Raw genomic sequence first — 23,292 nt, 5'->3', positions numbered from 1 at the left:
ACCTAGCTAAATCCAATAGAAGCACCTATACCTATAAGGGCCCATGCAAGCACCTACACTAATGATTATGTTGTTGTGTTATATATGTAATTATCCAATACTATCAAGCATCCATTTTCATTCCCTGACTGCATAGTCATTCAGCCAAAGGAGCACCCAAGCATTGCGGGGGAACCCAACTAATGATATTTTTGATCGGAAGGAAAGAACTTCCCTATGCCCTCCACATAGGCATAGATCCTCATATATTTGTGCCTATAATCTCTACCCTAAATCATTTTGATATGGGTGCTTATGCATCTATCTAATCAATGAAAATGTTACCTTAGGAATCAAGTTTCGAGAATGACTGCTCATTGCATATTAATTATAAAAAATTTAATATATGAATTAAATTTATATAATTTGAAAAAAACATGTAATAATATTTTTAATCGAAGTTTCATTGCAATTTTATTATGAATTTTTTTTAACTTAGAATTAATTTTTGTTACAGTATTATGGTACCCAATATAAAATGTCAATTTACATCAATTGTACTTATATTATAGTGCCTCGCTCTAGTTGACTATCCCTGATATGACAATATCATTAATATAGCATTAAGGCTCACTCAATATTCTTTGAGGACCTCAGGTTGAGGATCTAGCTATTTGACTCTACTATTAGTGGATGTGATGGTTATATTTGTTATCTAATTGATGTTGTGATGACAACAACTGTGATGGATGCATTTGTTTCCTAGTTGATGTTATGACGATGATAGATGTAATGGATGTGTTTATTTCCTAATCGATGTTATGATAATAATAGTTGTGATGGATGTGTTTATTTCCTAGTTGATGTTATGATGATGATAGTTGTGATAGATATGTATGTTTTCTACCAATATTATGATGATAATAGTTGTGATGGACGCATTCATTATGTTGGCTACTTACATTAGTTTTGGTTCATAGTGAACAACGATGTTGATGAATATGTCATGTTGATGATTTAACATATGTTATTATCTCAATGATTAACATTGTAAAACATTACTACTAATGATTATCGAGTATGGCAAGAGACCACTAGATGCATTTGTATGTGATGAGTCGATGACATCTAGTTTGATGGAATTGAATATTTTTCTTTGAAATTTTAAAGTTCAGTTTGAATTTTGTTGTAAATTCTAATGACATGTTAGTGGATGAAGGCACATGTTAGTTGCTTGGCCGAATGACTCACATATGGGTGATGGGGTTGTACAGATAGATGGAACTTCATGAGAGGGGTAGGACAATGTCCCTGATTTCACCTGCTAGAAATTTCACCATGACTTGGATGGAAGGGTTGGGATACCTTCTCCTTGAAGATAACGATGTCATGGGGGCAGGTCCCAATTTGGGTTGTTGATGAGGACTTTACTGGGGGGCACACATCAAGGAATATTCCTTGATTCCCAACACCATTAGTCTCACTATAGAGGGTGACATAAGAGAGGATATCATTCCCCACAATCACACTTAGCTTTCCCCTCGTAATCATTATATGCTTGAAGGGCATACAAATTGGCATGCTTGGAACTTCAAGGGAAGTTATTGAAGGGCACGACCGATTTCGTATCCTTAGCATCAAGAAGAAACTGTTTGACGTGGCACCCTTGGAACTTCGAAGGGAAGTTATTGAAGGGCATAACCGACTTTGCACACTAGGCATCATGATGAAACTACTATAATATGATAATCATACTAATTCACATAATGTGGTAAATAAAGTTTTAAAGCCAAGTTATCTAACCAAGAAAAAAAAATTGGGGTAAAGGGAGAATAGGAAGAAATAAAAAAAATTGGAGCACTTGAGAACTCTACCTCCCCTCATTTGGGAAATTTTGAGTAGAAAATGTGCATAAGTGTTTTACTAGGCAAGAGTGGGGGGGATGGACATAGAGCGAATTAAAAAGATTAGTACTAATGGATTTTTAACCCCATAAGAAAAGAGGGTGGTGAATAAAATTAAATATTAATAAATTAGATTGTAGGACATTTAGAGAACCTCCATGTGGCAAGAGCCAATACAAGAATCTCCATCCAAGAGACAATTTGAGTTAAATTAAGAGGTAGTGGGGGGACCAAATCTTATACTTGTCAGTTCACTTCAGTAACAAACACAAATTGAGTAGAAAAAGGGGGTCAAGAGACAACTAAGAGAAGATATAGAAAGTCTCGTTGGGGTGAGGAAAAATATTATGTTTGAATTAGAATTTTAAGTAAATAATTTTGGAGAGCCTTAGTAAGAGGGTGACACATGGGTGGGTGAATAATCAGACTTTTGGATTAATAAAAATAATTAATTATGCATGAAGTGCTAAGTGTCATCTATGAAGCCTCTTATAAATTAAAGGGCAAGCTATGGGAGATGGGACTTTTGCTTACCCTACTGTTCGATGGATGGGATTATGTTATTGTGAGTGACTACGAGCTATAGTGAGTTTGGTGAGGTGAAGGCATTTAGAGAGGGGACTCGTTAACCATGGGTGCTCACCTCCATCAACTAGTTTTCTTCCTCTATTGTATAGGCCCATTGCAGCGAGGGGATCTGTGGGGAAAAAGAATACTCATAGAGTATGCTTGGAGGTCAACAGGTGGGTCACTAACATTCGGTCGGAGCACATCAACATTCACACTTGGACAGAGATGACAACAAGGGAGTGCAAGTAGTAGTAGAAAGGCCAAGATCAAATCTCCACTCCAAGGTGACCAATACCTGTTGTACTCATGATGTTCTATTACATGATTTTGTTGTTTCTATAGTTACTAGAATGTAAAACAAAAGTAAATGATATGTAGAATGCATTGTAAATTTTGGACATTTGCTGCAAATGCCTCTATATCTATGTGTTCCCAATGTTACTGGGTGTTTAAGGTATTATGTGATCTTGGTGTGGATGTAGCTAGCAAATAATTAGATAAATTGAAAATGCTTATTTGATTCCAAACTTAACTACATTATTTATAGTTAAAAAAAAAAAAAAATAGTGTCATAAGATAATGGTTCCTTCAAATATGTCATGTTTTTCCCAACTTCCTATCACATCTTATTTGCAAATTTAAATCTTTTTACTTTTTATCATATCTAGTATTGTACCATAAATTAAATTTTATTTTGTTCATAAAATTTTGTTTATTTATAGTTAAAAAAAAAAAACAAAGGGCCATAAGATGATGGTTCCTTCAAATATATCATTTTTTCCCAAACTTCCTATCACATCTATTTGCAAATTTAAATTTTTTTACCTTTTAGCATATCGAGTATATTTAAATAGTGTTCCATAAATTACTTTTTATTTTGTTCATATAGTTTTGAATTTAAAATTGAGTAAATTGTAATATCACTGAAATACTAATTTTTGAATAAAAAATCTAAATATACTAAACTTAACCGATTAAATAAACAGGGCTCATTGAAATGGATAGATTTGACAATTTGAGTATTGATATTGACAATCTATCACTCCACTGTTTTCCATTTAAAACAAAATTTTAAAGTTAAATGTTTAAAATCCAGGAAAAAAATTTATATAAATATTTGTAATACAAATAATATTACTTAAAATAGATTTTTATTTTTAAATTATAATAAATAATTAAGAATTTTATTTTTATTTTAAAATTATAATAAATACATAAGAATCAAAATTAGTAGCCAAAAGTTAAATATAAAGTTAGGAAATTGAAAAAAAAAATCAATATTAATATTTATTAATTAAATAAAATATTTTTCTATACCTACACCAACAACATCTTAATCCAAAATTAACCAAGAATATGAAGACTGAAAATAGAGACAACAACATTTTAATCCAAGATTAACCAAGAATGTGGAGACTGAAAATGGAGAGCTTGGCTTTCAAAGGCATCTTAGGACTCTGAAAATGGAAAGCAGGCTCTGAAAGCAATCTTAGGAACGATCATATAGAAATATAATGATAATAAGAAATGTGAGGATTCCAAATGATTTGAACCAACCATTTTCCTCTGTCATTTTAAACGAAACGCAAATAATGTCAAAGGACTGAAACCCTTGCCTTCTTAAACTAAATGCAATTTATGGCCAGATCGGTTGAGAAATCACCGAAAACTATTTGATAAAACATATTTTGCACCATACACTATTCATAGCTGAAACTATTGCTCATGAAACCTTAGCGATTACCCATGAAAGCTACACACTAAAGCCATCATGACTATGAGATTGTACTCATCACAAGAGTCATTAAGCAACCATGGCTAGAGTTATTCAAAGCTGAAACTATTAAACGAACGATTACCATGAAAGTTACATGTTAAGCTATGATGATCATGAGATTATATAACTAATGCCTGGAATTATTAAGCAAACAAACAAAGCTGCTGTAACAAGAGTGGTAGCTTTCTACTGGGGCAGCTTGTTGATCTTACAATGCTTGAACTCTCTGTATGTTTTGGATTTGAACAATGGAGGGTTATTCTCATCGATCAACTCCTTCATGGGGCCGACGACGGTGTCAAGAGGTGGGGTGCAGAACACTGGCCACGACATCCTCACCCTCTCCTTGCTCACCACGCTCCTATGCAAAACGCTCTTGTATCTCCCATTGCTCAATATCTTCACATCCACAAATTCATCAATCAAAATTTATGGTATTACGAGTCCAGAGAGGAAGAGAGAAAAAACAAAGAAAAACCCATAGAAAGAAAATTAGTAACCTCCAGCTGGTCGCCGATATGGACGATGATAGCGTTTGGAATGTAAGTGGCAGAAACCCAGTGACCATCATTGAACACTTGAAGTCCTGGAACTTCGTTTGGTATAAGAAGAGTGAGGGCCGACATGTCTGTGTGGGGCTCAACTCCCAGAGCAAGTTCCGGCTGTGAGAGCGGGCTTCGCATTCAAACTCAAAATTCAAATTCGCCAATTAAATGCGTACGTATGCGTACATTGTATATCGTGTATCGTATGTATCGTATATGCGAGCTTTCTTATGGAATGGTGGTGGCGGTGGCGATCAAGGCGGAGGCGGAGGCGGAGGAGAATGACCAGGGCTGTCCCGTCAAGCTTTCAGAGTGCATTAAATATGGTGTCTTAGAGGGAATTCAATACCCAATAGCATGGGTTTTATTGTTTGCCGAAAAGACTTGGCCACCCGTCAAATCGTGTTCGTTATGGTGCGCCACACGCCAAATCCGTGAAGGAAAAGAGTTAGCCACCCATCATTTAATGCCCTGTTGTGGTACGTTGCACAGCCTGCCTATTAGGGCATTAAATGCCCTGCACTAGGTTGCATAGGCCGACTCCCGAGGAAATTAAAGAAAAACTTTGTATTTACAGAACATAATTTGGAGCGCGAACGTCGCCGTTTGCTAGCTAAAGTGACAATTCAGTGGCAATCACCTCTCTGCCCGCCTCATGGCTCGTCTCAGTACCTCCAAATTTGGCTGTGACTATAATGGAGATTTAAATGACCAGAGTCACCATATCAATTATTGAAGAAATTATATATCTCTCGTATATTTAAAAAAGGATTTATTTTTTATGTAAAGTTGAAAAATGATTTATCTTTTTATGTAAAGTTGAAGTTAAATTAACTAAGAGATTGAAGTACTTGACGTTATTTTTTTATTTTTTTTAATATTATTTTTAATGTGTCTATGTAAATATTATTTTATTATTTGGCAACATATCCCTTTACTAGACTATTATTTTTTTTTATCATGATTTATATCATGAATATTAAATTCATATTAAAATAACAGTTATTTTAAAAAATTAAGATATTTCATCAATAATTTTGAAGAACAAATATCCAATTAAACAAGTAACCATGGAAAACAGAAAAATAAATTTAAATAGGATAGAGACAAAATAAATTCAAATGAGATAGAGACATTTGATTGATAACATTAATGAATAATTATGAACTTAACCTTTTTTTCCTAAAGACTAACACAACTATATTAATAAATTTGCTTGATATACACCATAAATATCAACTTAATATACTTAATATTATAAACCTTAATATTACTATATTAATTTAAATTAAATATTAATATATTAAAATATATATTAAATAAATTTACTAAGAAGATATACGAAAAAATAATATAAATTATCATGAAAGACACCCATTTTTAGAAAAAGAAAAACCTTTCAATAATGTGGCACACTTTAAATTATTTTTTTATTTGTCCAATTTCAATGCGATAAGTGTATATGCAATTTTATGCAATTTTGTGCAATTTTGTTTCTTTATTGGTGTTTCTTTTTTATCATATGTTATGTTTCTGGGAGATTCCAACTAGGATATATTCAAAGTGAAGGATTTAAGAAAATTCTCTTCATTAAGATTCTGGAACCTTTATAAGTAAATGATTTAAACCAAACATTTCATAACAAAGTAATCTCATATCACCTTAATTCATAATGCAATGGATAATAGTTTTTGTTCGTTAGAAATTGGTCTAATTTTATGAGGAAAACTTAATAGAAAGACTTTAGTAGTAAGGGGAACATTAATAAACTCCCTCATCATTTGTTATATGATGTTGAGTTAGATTTTGGTATCTGGATCATTCTCCCTTTTTCCAGTAAGTCGTTGGTCCTTGTGAGATTTTTGGGCGATACGATATCTTTGACCAAACAAATATCAAATTCAGTTAAAAAATTGAAGGAAATAAGTTTTATGATTATGAAAATTTTGTTTTGGTGTCAAACATAAATTCTGACTGCTTTTCAATTTATTTCCATTCTATTTAAAAAATATATATGTTTTTTCAATTTATTCTAATACATCAGGCCATTTTCACTAAGAACAATTCCAATTCCCCGCAAAAACTAAAACAATGAACTCAAATTTCTATGTTTCAAAACAATAACATAACAAATTTAACCAAAAATGTTATTCAATAATTTATAAAGAAATAAGATTATGCCTTTGCAGTGGATTGTGTTGACCAACATGAGTCCTGCCACATACTGTTTGCAGTAGACACCTTCATAATTGCATATGTTACAACTTTGAGGTACATAACCTTCAGAAAGATAAGGTGAAGAGGATTTAATCCAGGTTAGTGTGTAGAAATAAAAAGCCACATTTGAAAATTTAAGATTTCTATTGAATAGAACTAGTCATTCCCTACTGAGAGGAACCTCGATCCACTTTGATAAAATGTAGTTGGACGAAAGTTGTCTTGATCTACATTCTGCTGTAATTCACACATTCTATAGAAGAGTTTCAGCTTGAAGAATTGTTGAGTGCCAAGAAGCCTGAAGAATTTGAATCTGCAAAAGTGCCAGAAATCGAAATGTTTGAATCAGTTGACCAAATTGACAATGAGTAAATTGCAATTTTTTGTAGTACACATCTAAGCTCACACGATCGAATAAAAAATGTGAATGCTTGTTCTTCCAGGAAGTATAGTACAAGATTTAAACCTTAATGTCCAGGGTTGATAAATATTTGTTTGTTTGCAGCAATTTTGTCTGCCCAGTCAATGACAATGTTTAGTGAACAACTCATCTTTAATGTGCAATATAAATTACTGCAAGCAATGTGCAATATAAATGAATTGCATTTTACCCATTAGTTTAATTTTCTAAACCCAAAATCCTGTGTCAGACACTCTGGTTCTAACTTTAATGGTAGATATTAACTAAAGTAATTCTTGAGTCTTCATTGCAGGTATTGAAGAAAGTAATTTTTGTTTTCTCATTACAGCTTGTTACAGTTCTTCCTGGAAGTATAGTACAAGATTTAAACCTTAACATTCAGGGCTGATAAATATTTGTTTGTTTACAGTAATTTCGTTTGCCAAGTTGTAATTGACTTCTCAAATGTAAATCCCCATTTCGAATAATCTCCACTATGAGTCCCTGCATAACATCATCATCATGTTTATAGTCTTTTTCGATTTTAACCAACCCATCCATCAATCCAATCTTATATCAAAGTATTCAGTTCAGATATAACATAAATTTAAGAAATTAGCTTTCGTGTGATAAATCAACCAAAAATAGGCAAATGCCCTATAAATTATACAGAAATATTAAACATCTTACTCACCTGCGAAATTCCCATTCACAAACACATGAAGTGTATGTCCTCGACTATCCACATGCAAGATTGGCTGGCTTCCACTCTTCAAAAAGGGTTCATCTTCAGGGATATTGACACTGTATTGATAAAATACAGAATCAAAATCCTAACAAATTTGAGAATTAGTAGTCTTATTGTCTCAATTACAGATTATCACAGGTTCTTAATACCTGATTGTGTACCATAGATAATCACTTTTATCTAAAACTGTGCTTAGCTGTTCTAAGAATACCCGAGCAGGTAATTTATCTTGTCCCCATATTCCAACATCTTCTTTGTGCCATGACCAGTATACAAATACTTTTCCTGTATCTCCACTTGATGTTGCAATAGGATGAAGGGACTCCATGCTGACCTGCTACATTTGCATTAGGGAAGTTTGTATACCAACCTGTAACATTATATACACATATGATTAGATCTCCTCCTATATAGCCCTACAACTTTTATCATCACCTTAGCTATTCTGATGACAATCAATATAAAATATCACTAACCTTCGCAGTGTTATAGATCACATTTTTGCAGTCTGGCAAGACACTAACAGACCAAGCAGGTAGATTATAAGATGCTCCATTGAATTGCACAGTCGCATCCTGCTTCCTGTGGACGTTTCTGAGAAAGGCAACACATACACCAGAATTCTTTGTAGAATATACTGTTTTGATTGAAAATTTTAAAGTTGCTGAAATAGAAATGGATTATGATTCTATAGGTTATAAGAAGATTTAATATAATATTTCTATTTACCTGTTTGAATACCACGTTAACTAGTGAACAATTTTAGATTCTACTAGTACCTTAACATGAAATTTTCCTCCAATAGCATAAAAAAGATTGTATCATAATTGAACCTTGCTAATCCTGAAAACGTCTCCAAGAATAGTAAAAATATTGTACCGAAATTGAGCCCTGCTCATCCTGAAAAACCTCGAGGGAATTGAACCTTGCAAACTTTGAAAAACTCAGGTCAAGATGAGAATTCACAAACATTATTATTTTCCTAAAATTATTATGGCATCTGTGAGTCTAATTGTTGTTTTCTCTTTAATCATTTATCTCATGGCAGTTGTTGAGCCTTCATGACACATAGGAAGCATACCGAGGCTATGGAACCAGGTCGAAAAATATGATTTTCACTGCATGGAGGTCCACACTGTTTCCATTGAGGACTTCTCTAAAGGTATATTTGGGCAATAATGCTCACACTGATTTTAAGGTCAAGGGCAACTTCTTTGAATGGCCTTGTACAATTTATCAAGGAACCACCGTCATTGCCGAGGTATAATACCCTGTTTCTTTGGTTCACATATATATGAAAACACAGACATAAAACATAATTCTCATGAATAACTTGTCTGCAGATGAGGCATAAATACACGGTACACCAGAATTCTTTGTAGAATATATTGTTGCCTGCATATTCAACATAAGTTTGATGCCTACCAGATCACTGATTAGTTTTCATCTCAATAGCTTTTAAAACGACACTCCCTTGCAAGAAATAAACATTTATTTGTAATGTAATAATGTATTAATCTTGTTACAGAAAAAATATTCAATTGAATGACCAACCTCATGGCCTTGGCCCATTGAAATGGTATTCACGTCTCCATAGAGTAGAGCAGCTTCACATAGTTTTATCGCTTTGTGCAACTCTTTCAGATGCCCCCACTTCGGTTGCCTTATATTGCTTGTAAGGATTACATAGTACCACAATTATACAAAGGTATATATTTTATTTCTTTTTTAGTTTGGAGAATGATTTTTATAGATTTTTTTTAGCTAAGCTGCAAGGCTGTGAGGGGCACATATAGAGTAAAAGTCACTTAGAATTTACGCTTAGCATCGTCTAACTTAATAGAATACCAATCACTTTACTACTTGGGCTAGACCACAATCCAGTAGGCACAGAGTATAAAAATTTAAGCAAATATGGAACAGAGTACCAAAATTTCCAAATATGGACTCACAATGGCTCATAGCTTTTCTCATTGTGAAAGGATAATTGAACCAGACTAATTTTTCAATGCTATACAATCATGGTGCATATAATCCCCCTCCTTGCCCCCGCCCCAAAAAAAATAGCACCCACAAGCAGACATCCAAGCCTTTTTAAGTCAAAGCTTATGCAAGAATCTCTCATCAAATTTACAATACTTTGGATGACTATTCGAATTTGAAATATGTTATACTTCAAATTGTAGTAGAGGCTTCTCATAGCAAAATATATTGTCCATGCCCAATTTGATGCATCAATGAAAACCACATTCAGTAATGTCCTCATAAATGAAATCACACATTCTTGTGGACGTTGCTGAGAAAGGCAGCACATACACCAGAATTCTTTCTAGAATATATTGTTGCCTGCATATTCAGCATAAGTTTGATGCCTACTAGTCAGTGATTAGTTTCCATCTCAACGACTTTTAAAACAACACTCCCTTGCAAGAAATAAACATTTATTTGCAATGTAATAATATAATAAATATTTAGATTTCAGTCACTTTCTTGAATATAATTGATTGGCAGCACTCCTCTTGATCCTTAACTTCAATCCAACTGCATGTGGGTTCCTTCTTTAGGGACATATTTTTCATTATTCTCCTTATTTTTGCTACATCATTCCATTTTCCAGCCACAACATAGGCATTTTAAAGTAGAAAATATGTTGGTCCATCATGTGGCACCAAAGCAAGAATGATTTTTTTTATATGCTTTCCATGTTTTACATCACCTTGGACTCTACAAGTAGGAAGCAGGATTCATCCCCAAAGCACAATACTGAAATGATATTTTATTGATAAGATCCATTGCCTCTTCCAACTATCTAGCATGACCAAGAATATTCACCATACAGACATAGTGGTGTGATACTATAATATCTACTTGTAAAATTGAAGTAATGACAACCTTCATCAACTAGCCATACATGACTTTGTTTTCTTAAGCTTGCAATTAGTTGCTTCATAGATTCCAAGTGCAGATTTAAATTCTTCAGCACCCTTCACTATAGAATATGGAACTTCCTTCTATGAAAAAGAACCATAACCTACCCACAACTACATGAGTAGCCAAGCTACTCCTCTACAAGCTAATGGTCTGGTGAACATGTCTATCAAGGTTTCACCCTTTACCAACTCTAACATTTTATTGGCATTTTCACTATCAAAAATGTTTTCTTTATCACCAAATTTGGTTTCCCCTTCCTTCTTTCCAATGCCCATGGCTATGAAAAAGGATAAGAAATAACAGAGAAAAAGAGTGAATCTAGGGAAAAAGAAAAAAACAAAGGCGTCCATCTCAACAGCTTTTAAAACGGTGCTCCCTTGCAAGAAATAAACGTTTATTTGCAATGTAATAATCTATTAATCTTGTTACAGAAAAAAAATATTCAATTGAATGACCAACCTCAAGGCCTTGGCCCACTGAAATGGTATTCACATCTCCATAGAGTAGAGCAACTTCCCATAGTTTTATCGCTTTGTGAAACTCTTTTAGATGCCCCCACTTCAGTTGCCTTATACTGCCTGTAAGGATTATAGAGTACCACGATTATACAAAGGTATATATTTTATTTGTTTTTAGTTTGGACAATGATTTTTATAGATTTTTTTTAGCTAAGCTGCAAGGATATTAGGGGAAAATCTACAGAAAAAGTCACTTAGAATTTACACTCAGCATCATCTAACTTAATAGAAGACCAATCACTTTACTACTTGGGCTAGACCACAATCCAGTAGGCACCAAGTACAAAAAATTAAGCAAATATGGAACAGAGTACTAAAATTTCCAAATATGGACTCACAATGGTTCGTAGCTTTTCTCACTGTGAAAGGATAATTGAACCAGACTAATTTTTCAATGCTATACAATCATGGTGCATATAATCCCCCTCCTTCCCCCACCCCAAAAAAAACATCACCCACACAGTTTCAGTGAAGACATCCAAGCCTTTTTAAGTCAAAGCCTATGCAAGAATCTCTCATCAAATTTACAATACTTTGGATGACTATTTGAATTTGAAATCTGCTATACTTTAGATTGTAGCAGAGGCTTCTCATAGAAAACTATATCGTCCATGCCGAATTGGATGCATCAACGAAAACCAAATTCACTAATTTTTCTCATAGATGATATCACACATTCCTGTGGATGATGCTGAGAAAGGAAGCACATACACCAGAATTCTTTGTAGAATATATTGTTTCTTGCATATTTAGCATAATTTTTATGCCTACCAGTCAGTGATTAGTTTCCATCTCAACAACTTTTAAAACGACACTCCCTTGCAAGAAATAAACGTTTATTTGCAATGTAATAATGTATTAATCTTGTTACAGGAAAAATATTCAATTGAATGACCAATCTCAAGGCCTTGGCCCAATGAAATGATATTCACATCTCCATAGAGTAGAGCAGCTTCACATAGTTTTATCGCTTTGTGCAACTCTTTCAGATGCGCCCACTTGAGTGGTGTTATATTTCCTGTAAGGATTACAGAGTACTATGATTATACAGAGGCATATAATTGATTTGTTTTTAGTTTGGAGAATGATTTTTATAGATTTTTTTAGCTAAGATGCAAGGCTGTGAGGGGCACATCTACAGTAAAAGTCACTCAAAATTTACACTCAGCATCATCTAACTTAATAGAAGACCAATCACTTTACTACTTGGGCTAGACCACAATCCAGTAGGCACAGAGTACAAAAATTTAAGCAAATATGGAACAGAGTACCAAAATTTCTAAATATGGACTCACAATGGTTCGTATCTTTTCTCATTGTGAAAGGATAATTGAAGCAGACTAATTTTTCAGTGCTATACAATCATGGTGCATATAATCCCCCTCCTTCCCCCTGCGCCAAAAAAAACAGCACCCACATAGTTTTAGTGTAGACATCCTAGCCTTTTTAATTCAAAGCTTATGCAAGAATCTCTCATCAAATTTACAATACTTTGGATGAATATTTGAATTTGAAATCTGCTATACTTCAGATTGTACCAAAGGCTTCTTATAGCAAACTATATCTTCCATGCCCAGTTGGATGCATCAACGAAAACCACATTCACTAATGTCCTCATAGATGAAATCGCACATTCCTATGGACGTTGCTGAGAAAGGCAGCACATACACTAGAATTCTTTGTAGAACATATTGTTGCTTGCATATTCAATATAAGTTTGATGCCTACCAGTCAGTGATTAGTTTCCATCTCAACAACTTTTAAAACAACACTCCCTTGCAAGAAATAAACATTTATTTGCAATGTAATAATGTATTAATCTTGTTACAGAAAAAATATTCAATTGAATGACCAACCTCAAGGCCTTGGCCCAGTGAAATGGTATTCACATCTCCATAGAGTATATCAGCTTCACTTTACACCTTGAGTCAGTATTACGCCTTTGTATGTAGAATTTTATGTAATCTTGAGAAGCGTTACGAAAGTACCTTAATCTGCTTGACTTGAAATTTTCTTGAGAGTTAGATTTTCGTATCTGGATCATTCTCCCTTTTTCCAGTAAGTCATTGATCCACATCATCCTTGAACAGGGCCGAGAGAGATTGAACCTCGACAAGAGGGAAATTATGTTGAAGGTCTTCAGGCAAGTCGGTGTTCTGGCAAGTCAGCTTGGGGGAGGGGAAGGCCGAGCCAACATCTTCGAGTTGTCTGACATTGACATCGTTGTCGGCCTATGGGCGCTTGAAGCCTCAGCGGAACCAGTAAACCTCCATGACCTGCGGAATGGTTATCCTTGTTAGAGGATTAGGGTCTAGCAGCTGGACAACTAGACGCCAGACTTCAAAGGAAAACTAGGGTGGGCATTTGAAGTCCCCTTTAGATCTTCTTATACATCACTATCAAATTCGCATCGTGGAAAGGCAGGTAGTCCACCAGGAGCACGAACAGTATGACTCTGTAGGACTAGATGTCGGCCTTGTCTCTGTTGTATCCCTTCTTGGTAATCACCTTTGGCGAAACGTATGCTTCCTTCAGTTTCCCCTTTTCGACAAATGCATTGAAGAGCTTGCTCCGTGAGTTCGTAGATGGGTCTTTACCTATGCGATTCGAATACCTGCAACGAATTTGTAACTATTTTTTTGTAATCCAACGGTTCAACCTTTCTCAATCGTTTAACATATAATCTAATAGTGCATAAAGATAACATGTAGACAAGAAAAAAATTGATTTCAAATGAAAACGCCTTACGGTGTAATTATTTCACATAAAAATTCTTTTTTTATTCTTCACAAAACAATTTATCCATAAATATAACTAAATTCCAAATATATTTATACATATTCAAATCTACAATAATTCCAAATATATTTATACATATTCACATCTACAATAATTCAAATTTCCATAACAAACTGTTTAGGTGTAACATATTCTTAACTTTAACCATGGCCAATACTACCACAATATTGGGTAAAAAGAAATCCATTGTCGGTATTACTAACTATACGTGCTTGTTAATCTTGGATAAACATAAATTGCATTTGTTCTTAAATAAAATTTGTTTAAACATAAATTTACACTGAAATAATTTTTATTAACACCCTTAAATGATTATCAGTTTACTAAATATAGGGGCACTTGTTATGAAATAAAGTTAACCGCCTGCTTCTTACCCAAGCAATATGAGGTATTGAACTGATGGCTGCGACTATCCATTAGCCCCAGAAATCGAGTGGAGGATTAGGCCACCTTATTAATTAAATTAAAATTATTAAATAAAACTGTAAACAAATTTGATACTTGTTATTTAATATTTTTGAAACTGAATACTTATTCATAATATTTTCATATTATCTAACAGACAAATAAATACAAACAAATAAAGACATTTGATTAATAATATTAATGAATAATTACTAATTTAATTGTTGTTTTTTTTTAAATTAAGATAACCACAATAATAAATGTGGTTGATATAAATTGTAGGTATTAACTTAATATACACTATATCAATTTAGATTCATTTAACATTAGATCTATCATGCAGTATCGAGAGGGATCAAATCTCTTAAGGTGTAAACCTTCTTTTTAGTGTGTAGAACTTGAGGAAAAGTTCTCACCTTGAGGGATTTGATCCCTCTCGGTGCATGATAGATCTGGTGTTAGATGGATCTAAGTTGGTTCCATTTGAAGGCAACAATATTACATTTTAAAATTATCATTATTATGCATATGTTTGAGATAAAATTAAAACCTCACATTAGGTTTTCTTTGCTTTGCATGACCATATCATTTTCTTTTTCAATTTAATTTGCTTGCGTTGAATGATTTGTACCTTTGTTTGGATGCATTGAGTGGTTTGTGTGTTTATGTGTTTGGATTTGGATGGTAATGTTTGTGAATGTTACAGTGGTTGTGTTATATTTTTATATGTGTATGTAATTGTTTATTAGTAATTAGTTGGTGATGAACAAAGGAGACAATCACATCTATTTCATTTAATTTTAAGTATCACAACTTTTGACAACTAATGTTCCTCCAAGTATTACAAAATATATCTTGAAGAGTAATTTTAATAATTCACTGCGTCAAGATTATTGTTCAAATAATTTGTTTCTTTGCTAATGTTTGAAATAATTTCTTTTCTTCAAGAATATTTTGATGTTTTTTTTTTTTTAGGTATAATGTATTTTGCAAAGTCAAGAAATAATGTATTTTTGAATTTTTTTTAATGTGTCTAGATTTAGAAAATATTTACATTATTTGTTTCTCCAAACAATTATCACATCTCCTTCAAGAATATTTTGATTTGTTTTCATGTCTATAAGTATATATTTTTCTCTTTTAAATATTTTTAATACATTGTTGTATGCAATTATTTATTAGTAATTTTGAATATATGAAAATTTGAATATATTTTGGATATATGTAATTGTCTATTAGTAATTAGTTGGTGATGAAGAAGGGAGACAATTGTGTTAAAGATTAATTTGGACTTTGGAAGATGATTTTCATTTTAATTCTAGGCATCACAACTTTTGACAACGAATTATTTTTTAATAGTGTCTCTCTATGTATTACTATATATATATATATATATATATATATATATATATATAATCTACAGCCTCAAGATTAACAACATCTAATGAATATAATGAAAACAATCAAATAGGATTAGAATATCTACACTTAAATCAATGCATCTAATGTAAGCAATCAAATGAGATTAGGAATAAACATCTACATTAAAATCAATACATCTAGTGCAAGCCATCAAATAGGATTAGAAATCTACATCTATACTGAAATCCATGCATCTAGTGCAAGCAATCAAATAGGATTAGAAATCCACATCTACAGTGAAATCAATGCATCTAGTGCAAGCAGTCAAATATAATTAGAAATCGACATTTACACTGAAATCAATACATCTAGTGCAAGCAATCAAAATAGGATTAGAAATCATCATTTACACTAAAATCAATTAATGTAGTGCAAGAAATATTCTTCCCTCTTTCCTCCCTCCATCTATATCTATATCTCACTCCATCTTTCCTTTATCTCTCTATCTCATCTCCCCAAACACACACACTCCCTCTCTCCATATCTATCTATCTCTCCTTGCCTCTCTCTATCTCTCGCTTCACCTCCCCTCTATATCTATATCTCCCTCTATCTCTCCTTTATCTTTATGTATCACTCCCAAAACATGCACACTCTTTCTCCATAAATATATATCTGTCCCTCCCTCTTCCTCTCCCTATCTATTCACCTTCACTCTCTCTCTCCCCCTTCTATCTCTCTTCCCTCCTCTCCTTTCTCCCTCTCTCTCTATCTTCCTTATCACACCCTCTCTCTCTCTCTCTCCACCTTTCTCTCTCTATGTATTTCTTCTTAACTCCCTCTCTCTTTCCCTCCAACTCCATCTCTCTCTCTCTCTCCCTCTCTCATTCTCTCTCACACATTCTATCTCTTCCTTCTTTCTCACCTCCCTCTGTCTGTCCCCCCTTTCTCTCTACACCCTCCAACTTTGTCACTATCACCCCCCCTCTCTCCTTGTCTTCACTATTATTTCCATATTTCCTTCTTTGTCTCTCTATCTCACCCCAAAACATACACATTCTCTCTCCATCCCTCCTTTGTCACTCCCTCTCTCTCTCTTTCCACTTTTATCTCTCTGTGTATTTCTTCTTCACTCTCTCTCCCCCCCTCCAACTTCATCTCTCTGTCTCTCCCTCTCCATCATTACCTCTCTCCCCTTCTCTCTCAAGTCCTCTCTCTTGTCCTTCCCCTCTATCATTTTCTCTCTTACCTCCCTCTCTCACCCCCTATCTCATTTTGGCTCTTCCAACCTCGTCCCTCTCTCCCCCTCCATCTTTGTGTCTCCCTCTCTCTCCCCTCTCCCCGCCCTCTCTCTCTCTCTCTTCATTCCTCCTCTCCCTTCCATTTTATATGCATCTCTCCCTTGTCGCTCCCTCTTTCACTTTATGTCTTTGTTCTTCCCTCCATATATATCATGATAGATTAATAAATATTATAATATAACAAATTGAATATTATATTAAATTTAATACTGCATTAATCAAAGTAATTAAATTTAATAATATTAATATTAGATTTAATGATGTTTTTTACATCGCGTGATTACAAAATTTAAATAAAACTACATCAAATTAATACTTTCATATATTAGAATTTTGATTTGCGAATATTGGTGTCTTTAAAAATTTTAATATATGTGTAGGATATGGTTTTTCCCTTTAAATATTGAATTTACAATATTTAACTAAAAAAAATTTAAAAGATTTTGGAGTGGGATTTTCGATTCTTTATGTTAAATTAACCTTTTTCCTTTGATTTAAGAGACAGTATTGGTTAAAGAGTAAACATGTTTAAAATTTTACCTAATTTGGAATTTTAATGTGGTAAATTTTTTTGTTAAAGGGAAATTTATGATCCATTCAAATTCACACATATGATAAAGAGTAAATATGTTTAAAATTTTACCTACATATGATAGAGTAACGATGTTTAAAATTTTACCTCATTTGAAATTTTAATATAGTAATTTTTTTTGTTAAAGGTAAATTTATGATACATTCAAATTCACACATATGATAAAGGAACTCTTAAAAGCATGAGATAATTTATTCTCCATTCAAATTATATATAATAATACATAGTTATATTTTAATAATTAATCTTAGTCCATGAATAAGTTTAAAATTTTATATATAATCTAAAGATTCAAGTTATATATAGTTTAAGATTCAAACTAATGTTTTGGCCCACATTAGTAAACATTATTTTTATTATTTTTTGGGGACATGACATACTTACACATCAGGATTGGGGTCATACTGGGCTGAAGAATCAATGCAATTATAAACTTTAAATTTAAACATTAATATATTAATTATGTGTCAATTAATTTAAATATTATTATTAATATATTAATTAATTTACCATGGATATTAATATATTAATTTTATTTAAATATTAATATACTAAAATGTATATTAAATCAATTTAATAGAAAATATATCTAAAAAGAATTGTAACAAAATCAATTTAATAGAAAATATATCTAAAAAGAATTGTAATAACCGTAGTGAAAATTCCATGTAAAAATATATAAATATCATGGATGATGGGACACTTATTCCAAGTTGAATGTTGGACAAGAAATCCTAGTGTGTGTTCATTTGGTTGTTTATGGCTAAGGAAATTGGGAAAGGCAATGGCTAAGGCTTTGGAAAGGCATGAGGCATTTATTGCCATTTTATTTATGAAAATATTGGAAATTAAGAGAAAATGAAGGTGAAGGGTCACAGGTTGCATGTGAGAAGGAAATTGAAGGAAAATAATGGAAAATGAAGAAAATAGAGGCCTCATTAATAAAAAGGCTTCTAAGAATCAGTGGGCAATGCTTGATCAGTTTAGCTTTGGAGCTCTCTCATTATTCTCTCTCTCATACTCTTGGACACTTAAGAGTTTTCTTGGAGCACTTTGGTATTGGACCAAGAAAGGCAAAGAAGGCAAGAGGAAGCAAAGATCAAACAGGGAAATGCATGATCGAGCAGCTACAACAGGCTTCATTGCAGGTATAGACTTGCATGTTGATTTTCCTTGCTAGATTTGGCATGCATGGGATTACATGTGGTTCTTTTCTATCATGGCATGGGTTTTGCCAAGTGTAACAGTGTTTTCAACCTAGCCTTTCCATTTCCGTATAGCCACGGTGTGATTGGGTTCTCTTGTTTTGGTTGAGCTGGATTGTCGGATGGATTCGAAGTTGAGTGAGGTGGAGCTTCGAAATGATAGAACACATGGCCTAGTAACCCCTGAACTGGAATGTGGACTATGGTAAAGCCAAATTTTGTGTTGCCTTGGATGGCTTAGGAATCCTTGTCGTTGAATGGCATGATATACGTAAAGCCTAGATGTGGTTTTCTCTCCGTTGGGCCTAGTAACCCGAGTTGGGATATGTGGTAAAGCCTGAAGAGTGGGCCTTGGTTTAGGGCCTAGTGATCCGGTGTGGATTGCGGTAAAGCCTGATAGACTGGGGTCTAGGTTTAAGGCCTAGTGATCTGGGTTTGGATTGCGGTAAAGCCTGAGAGACTAGGAGACAGGAAAATTCCTCATGGTGTAGGTGCAGAATTCTGATGGAATCCATGCTTGTTTGGCCTAGTGATCAATTGGAGGTCACGACAAAAAATGTGTTCATTGTGTTGGCTTAGTGATCCAGGATGTATTACGGTAAACCTTGGTTTCTATTGATGAGGGTGAAGTGATTTAGCCTCGGTATGCCTTGGTTGAGTTCTTTTCGTTTGAGTCCCACATTCATGCTTGGAATATGGCAGAATGGGTGAATGGCTAAAGAGAGATTTGGCTCAGCCATTCTACGGTCGGGTGGAACATGGAAGTCCCATGTCGGGTTTGGATTTTGCATCAATAATGAATGGGTATTGATCCTTATATCTCTATGAGAATTATGATGGATTATATGTGGTTTATATGGCTACAATTTCATTGGTATTTATGTGCCTCCTATGCTGGTTATATATGTATTTTATGACAACAATTATGTATGGCTCTCATAATTTTCTTACTTTTTATTGAATGATCAATGTATTTATGACCTAATGGATGAAATGGAAGCGAATGTGATAAGGAGACTGTTAGTGTCAGTCTTTCCAACCTTCCTCCAATGATCAAACATGCTCTTATAAAGTGATTTTAAGGTGTCAGGGTCAAATTTTATCATTTCAGTGAGTCTTCAAGTAAAATTTGGTCACTAGGCATTAGGTCTAGGGTTTGCTTTCACTCCTTTCAAAGTTGTCCAAATTTTGGTCTATGTCACTATTTAGCTGAGTCTACCATCATTGAAAGGGTTGTCTTTATCATGTCAGGTTCCAATGGGTGATTTTACACCTTGTTCATGCTTCAATTGCGGCTGGGTAAGGTCATTTCCCTCTCCTAGGATTTTGAAGGCAATTTCTCTTGGACGGCCAAATCATCAGCAAAACTTGTATCCTAATGTTCATCCACCTTCCCTTATCCTTAATGTACCTTATTAAACATTTCCCATCACTGAGATCCCCCAAATTCCTCATTTTCACAAAAACCCTAGTTTCTTGCTTCAAACCCTATTTTCTAGGCTAGGCCTGTGTTTCGCCCTTTTGGACCCCTTCCCCTCACTCAATTTCAGATATTACACTTTCCCCTACTTCCTAACATCCCTCCCTACTTACCAAGATTTCCTCAAGAATTTAGAAGCTCCCTATCCCCTTCATTTCGCTTCATTTCGACAAATCTCTTGTTCCACACATCGGGATAGGTTTTACTCAAATGATGTTTCTGAGCAAGAAAAGATGAATTTGGGAAAACTGAGAGGTTTTAGTCCACAATAGGCCAAGGAAGAAAAACCTCCTTCACATTTTACAAAGGTGTCATGGTTTTAGAGAAATGTCAAAAATACTATTGCCTCGGGAGAATTGATGCACCTCTGAAGTGACATTGGGAAAATCAAGTTTTCTCCTAGCTTGTTGGTCAAATGACTTGCTTGATGATTCAAATGATAACTAGACACAAAGATATTTCCAATGAGCTATCATGAGCTCAATTTGGAGTTGAGGAAGGCATTCAAAAGTTGACTGTAACAGCACTCTGCCTTTAGGCAGCCTCATTTGGCACATTTTGACCAGTCTTGGAAGATTTGATTTTTGATAGGGAAAATGAACTCAAAATTGCAAAATTCTAGTTTTTTTGGAAAGTAGACTCAAATACCTTTCCAATGAGCTATCCTGTGCCCAATTTGGACACTGGGAAGGCCTCCAAAAGGCTCCTGAAAAAAGGCGTGGTGCACTGGGGAGGCGCGGCGCACTGGGAGAAATTTTCCAGTGTAAATTTACACTGGCGCGACGCACTGGGGAGGCGCGGTGCACTAGGCTAAAAGGCCTGAAATTCATTGAAATCTTCCTCCAAATTGCAAATTCTTCATTCCACAAGTAGGTAGAGCCTCCATTTTTGTGTTTCATCCAAGTTTGTGCTAGGGTATGGTGGTTGATGGATGGTAATGGTTCAAACAAAAACTCAAACCATACCATGTCAAAATCTTCACATGAAAGTTGTTGTTTAGGGTTTTCACCAAATTCATTCCTCCATCCCATTTTTTCCTTATTTCCATCACTCCTAAGTTTCCCTACTCCCTAAAAGCATCAAACCCCTATCCCAAATTCTCTGTCCCAAAATTCTCAAATTCCAAAACCCAAACCCTAACCCTACCAAAACTCTCCTAACCCTATACATAAAACCCCTCAAACCCTCCTACATTTCCCTAATAAAATTTGTCCCAATAGTCCCTAATCCCTCACTATTTTTCCCTCCCCTTACTGTCCCTCATGTCATTTTTTTCTCTTGGTGACAAAGGTCAAGCACATCATCAAAGGCATTACAAGACAGTGTGACATATCAACACCTATTTGCCCAAGACAGTTTGTCCACCAGCAGACATGACATCTGATCCGCCATATGATCATGAAGAAGAGACACGCAGTGATTCGACAACAAAGGTACATGCACCCAGAAGGCCTCATAAAGGTGGAAAAACATCCGTGAATACCAGCAGGCTGCCCAAAGAAGCCTAAATGAGAGGACACCCATTCAGCAGGAGATAGAGGCTGATCGAGAGATTTGGCTCAAGAGGATCAACATCCACTTAGAGAAGCTGTTGGCGAAAGCAAACAAGGACAAGTACATGCTCAGGCACATGAAAAACCATTATTGGGCACGAAATCATGTTTGCAAGGCACGAATAAGGAATTTAAAGGCAAACCTAAGGAAGGCATCAAAAAGGCAAAAAAGAGGCAAAAAGAGCATGATCGACTCCGGATATTGGCCAAGGCAATCCTTGGCCCACCATAGCTCTTAATGAAGAAGCTCCAGCCCAAATTTCAAGAAATTTGGGGCATTTTTGGCATTTTGACAAATTTTGGCACAAAAAACAGGGTTTTTCTCCCTGTGCACCGTGCCACGTGGCGCGCGCCTATGATAGGAAGCTCCAAATGGAAAAAACTTTATATTTTTGGATTTGTCATGAAAAATCATGACTGCTGGTGCATGGCCAAGAAGTTTGGGCAAGTTTTGAGTCCTCAGGAGGTCAAAAACACTCAAAAAATGACCTCTCTGCCCCTATTTTGACACACAGGAAGCAGTCTTGGGAGATTGAAGTTTTGAAGGGGCAAATGGGCACCAAATTCAGAAATTCCACTTGGGTTGGAAAGTAGATAGGCAGGGATTTCCAACAAGCACACTTGGGCTCAATTTGGACTTCAGGAAGTTCCTCAAACTTAGTCTCAAAGTGGCGTAATGCACAGAGAAATTGGCGCAGCTCACAGAGGTTTTTTGCCAATTTTTCACCTTCCAGCTCAGAAATTCAGCCAGTTTGACTAGTTTTGCTTTGTGATGTAATTTTTGATCTATCTTGATGTAATTGGATGAACATGATGTAATTTTGGCACTTATTTACTTGTTCTAGAGGATTCATTCACTAAAAAGTGAACATTTAATGAATGAATCAGTTTCCTACCTTATAGAGGCAAGTTAAATTGACTGCCTAGATTTTAGTGCTTTGTTTAGAATTGGTTGAAACAGCTCCTAGAATGATGAGATCGACCCCTAGAGGCAAGGAAATAGGTT

The 23,292-nt window shown here is 34.5% G+C and overlaps 1 protein-coding gene across 1 annotated transcript; it reads right to left on the bottom strand.

The window, feature by feature from the left end:
- Positions 1-4,104: 4,104 nt before the first annotated feature.
- Positions 4,105-5,049, bottom strand: LOC149178758 (flavonol synthase/flavanone 3-hydroxylase-like). Its single transcript, XM_089423716.1, has 2 exons — positions 4,731-5,049; positions 4,105-4,629 (listed from the first exon to the last, which is right to left on the bottom strand). Exons 1-2 carry the CDS (start codon positions 4,911-4,913, stop codon positions 4,417-4,419), a joined length of 396 nt encoding a protein of 131 aa, XP_089279842.1. The 5' UTR covers positions 4,914-5,049; the 3' UTR covers positions 4,105-4,416.
- Positions 5,050-23,292: the final 18,243 nt, after the last annotated feature.

This window comes from Pinus tabuliformis, chromosome 4_1, assembly GCF_031772625.1.
Source record: "Pinus tabuliformis cultivar Carrire ecotype Pingquan chromosome 4_1, CPIR1, whole genome shotgun sequence".
In the NCBI taxonomy this organism is placed as follows: Eukaryota; Viridiplantae; Streptophyta; class Pinopsida; order Pinales; family Pinaceae; genus Pinus; species Pinus tabuliformis.
The sequence above is the reverse complement of the archived record's forward strand: the minus strand, read 5'-3'. Positions and strand labels throughout refer to the sequence as shown.

Excerpts from the sequence above, each read along its gene's own strand:
- LOC149178758 (XM_089423716.1), bottom strand. The coding sequence starts at position 4,913 with ATGCGAAGCCCGCTCTCACAGCCGGAACTTGCTCTGGGAGTTGAGCCC. Across the intron at positions 4,630-4,730 it reads ATATCGGCGACCAGCTGGAG|ATATTGAGCAATGGGAGATA; the intron begins GTTACTAATTTT and ends GTGGATGTGAAG.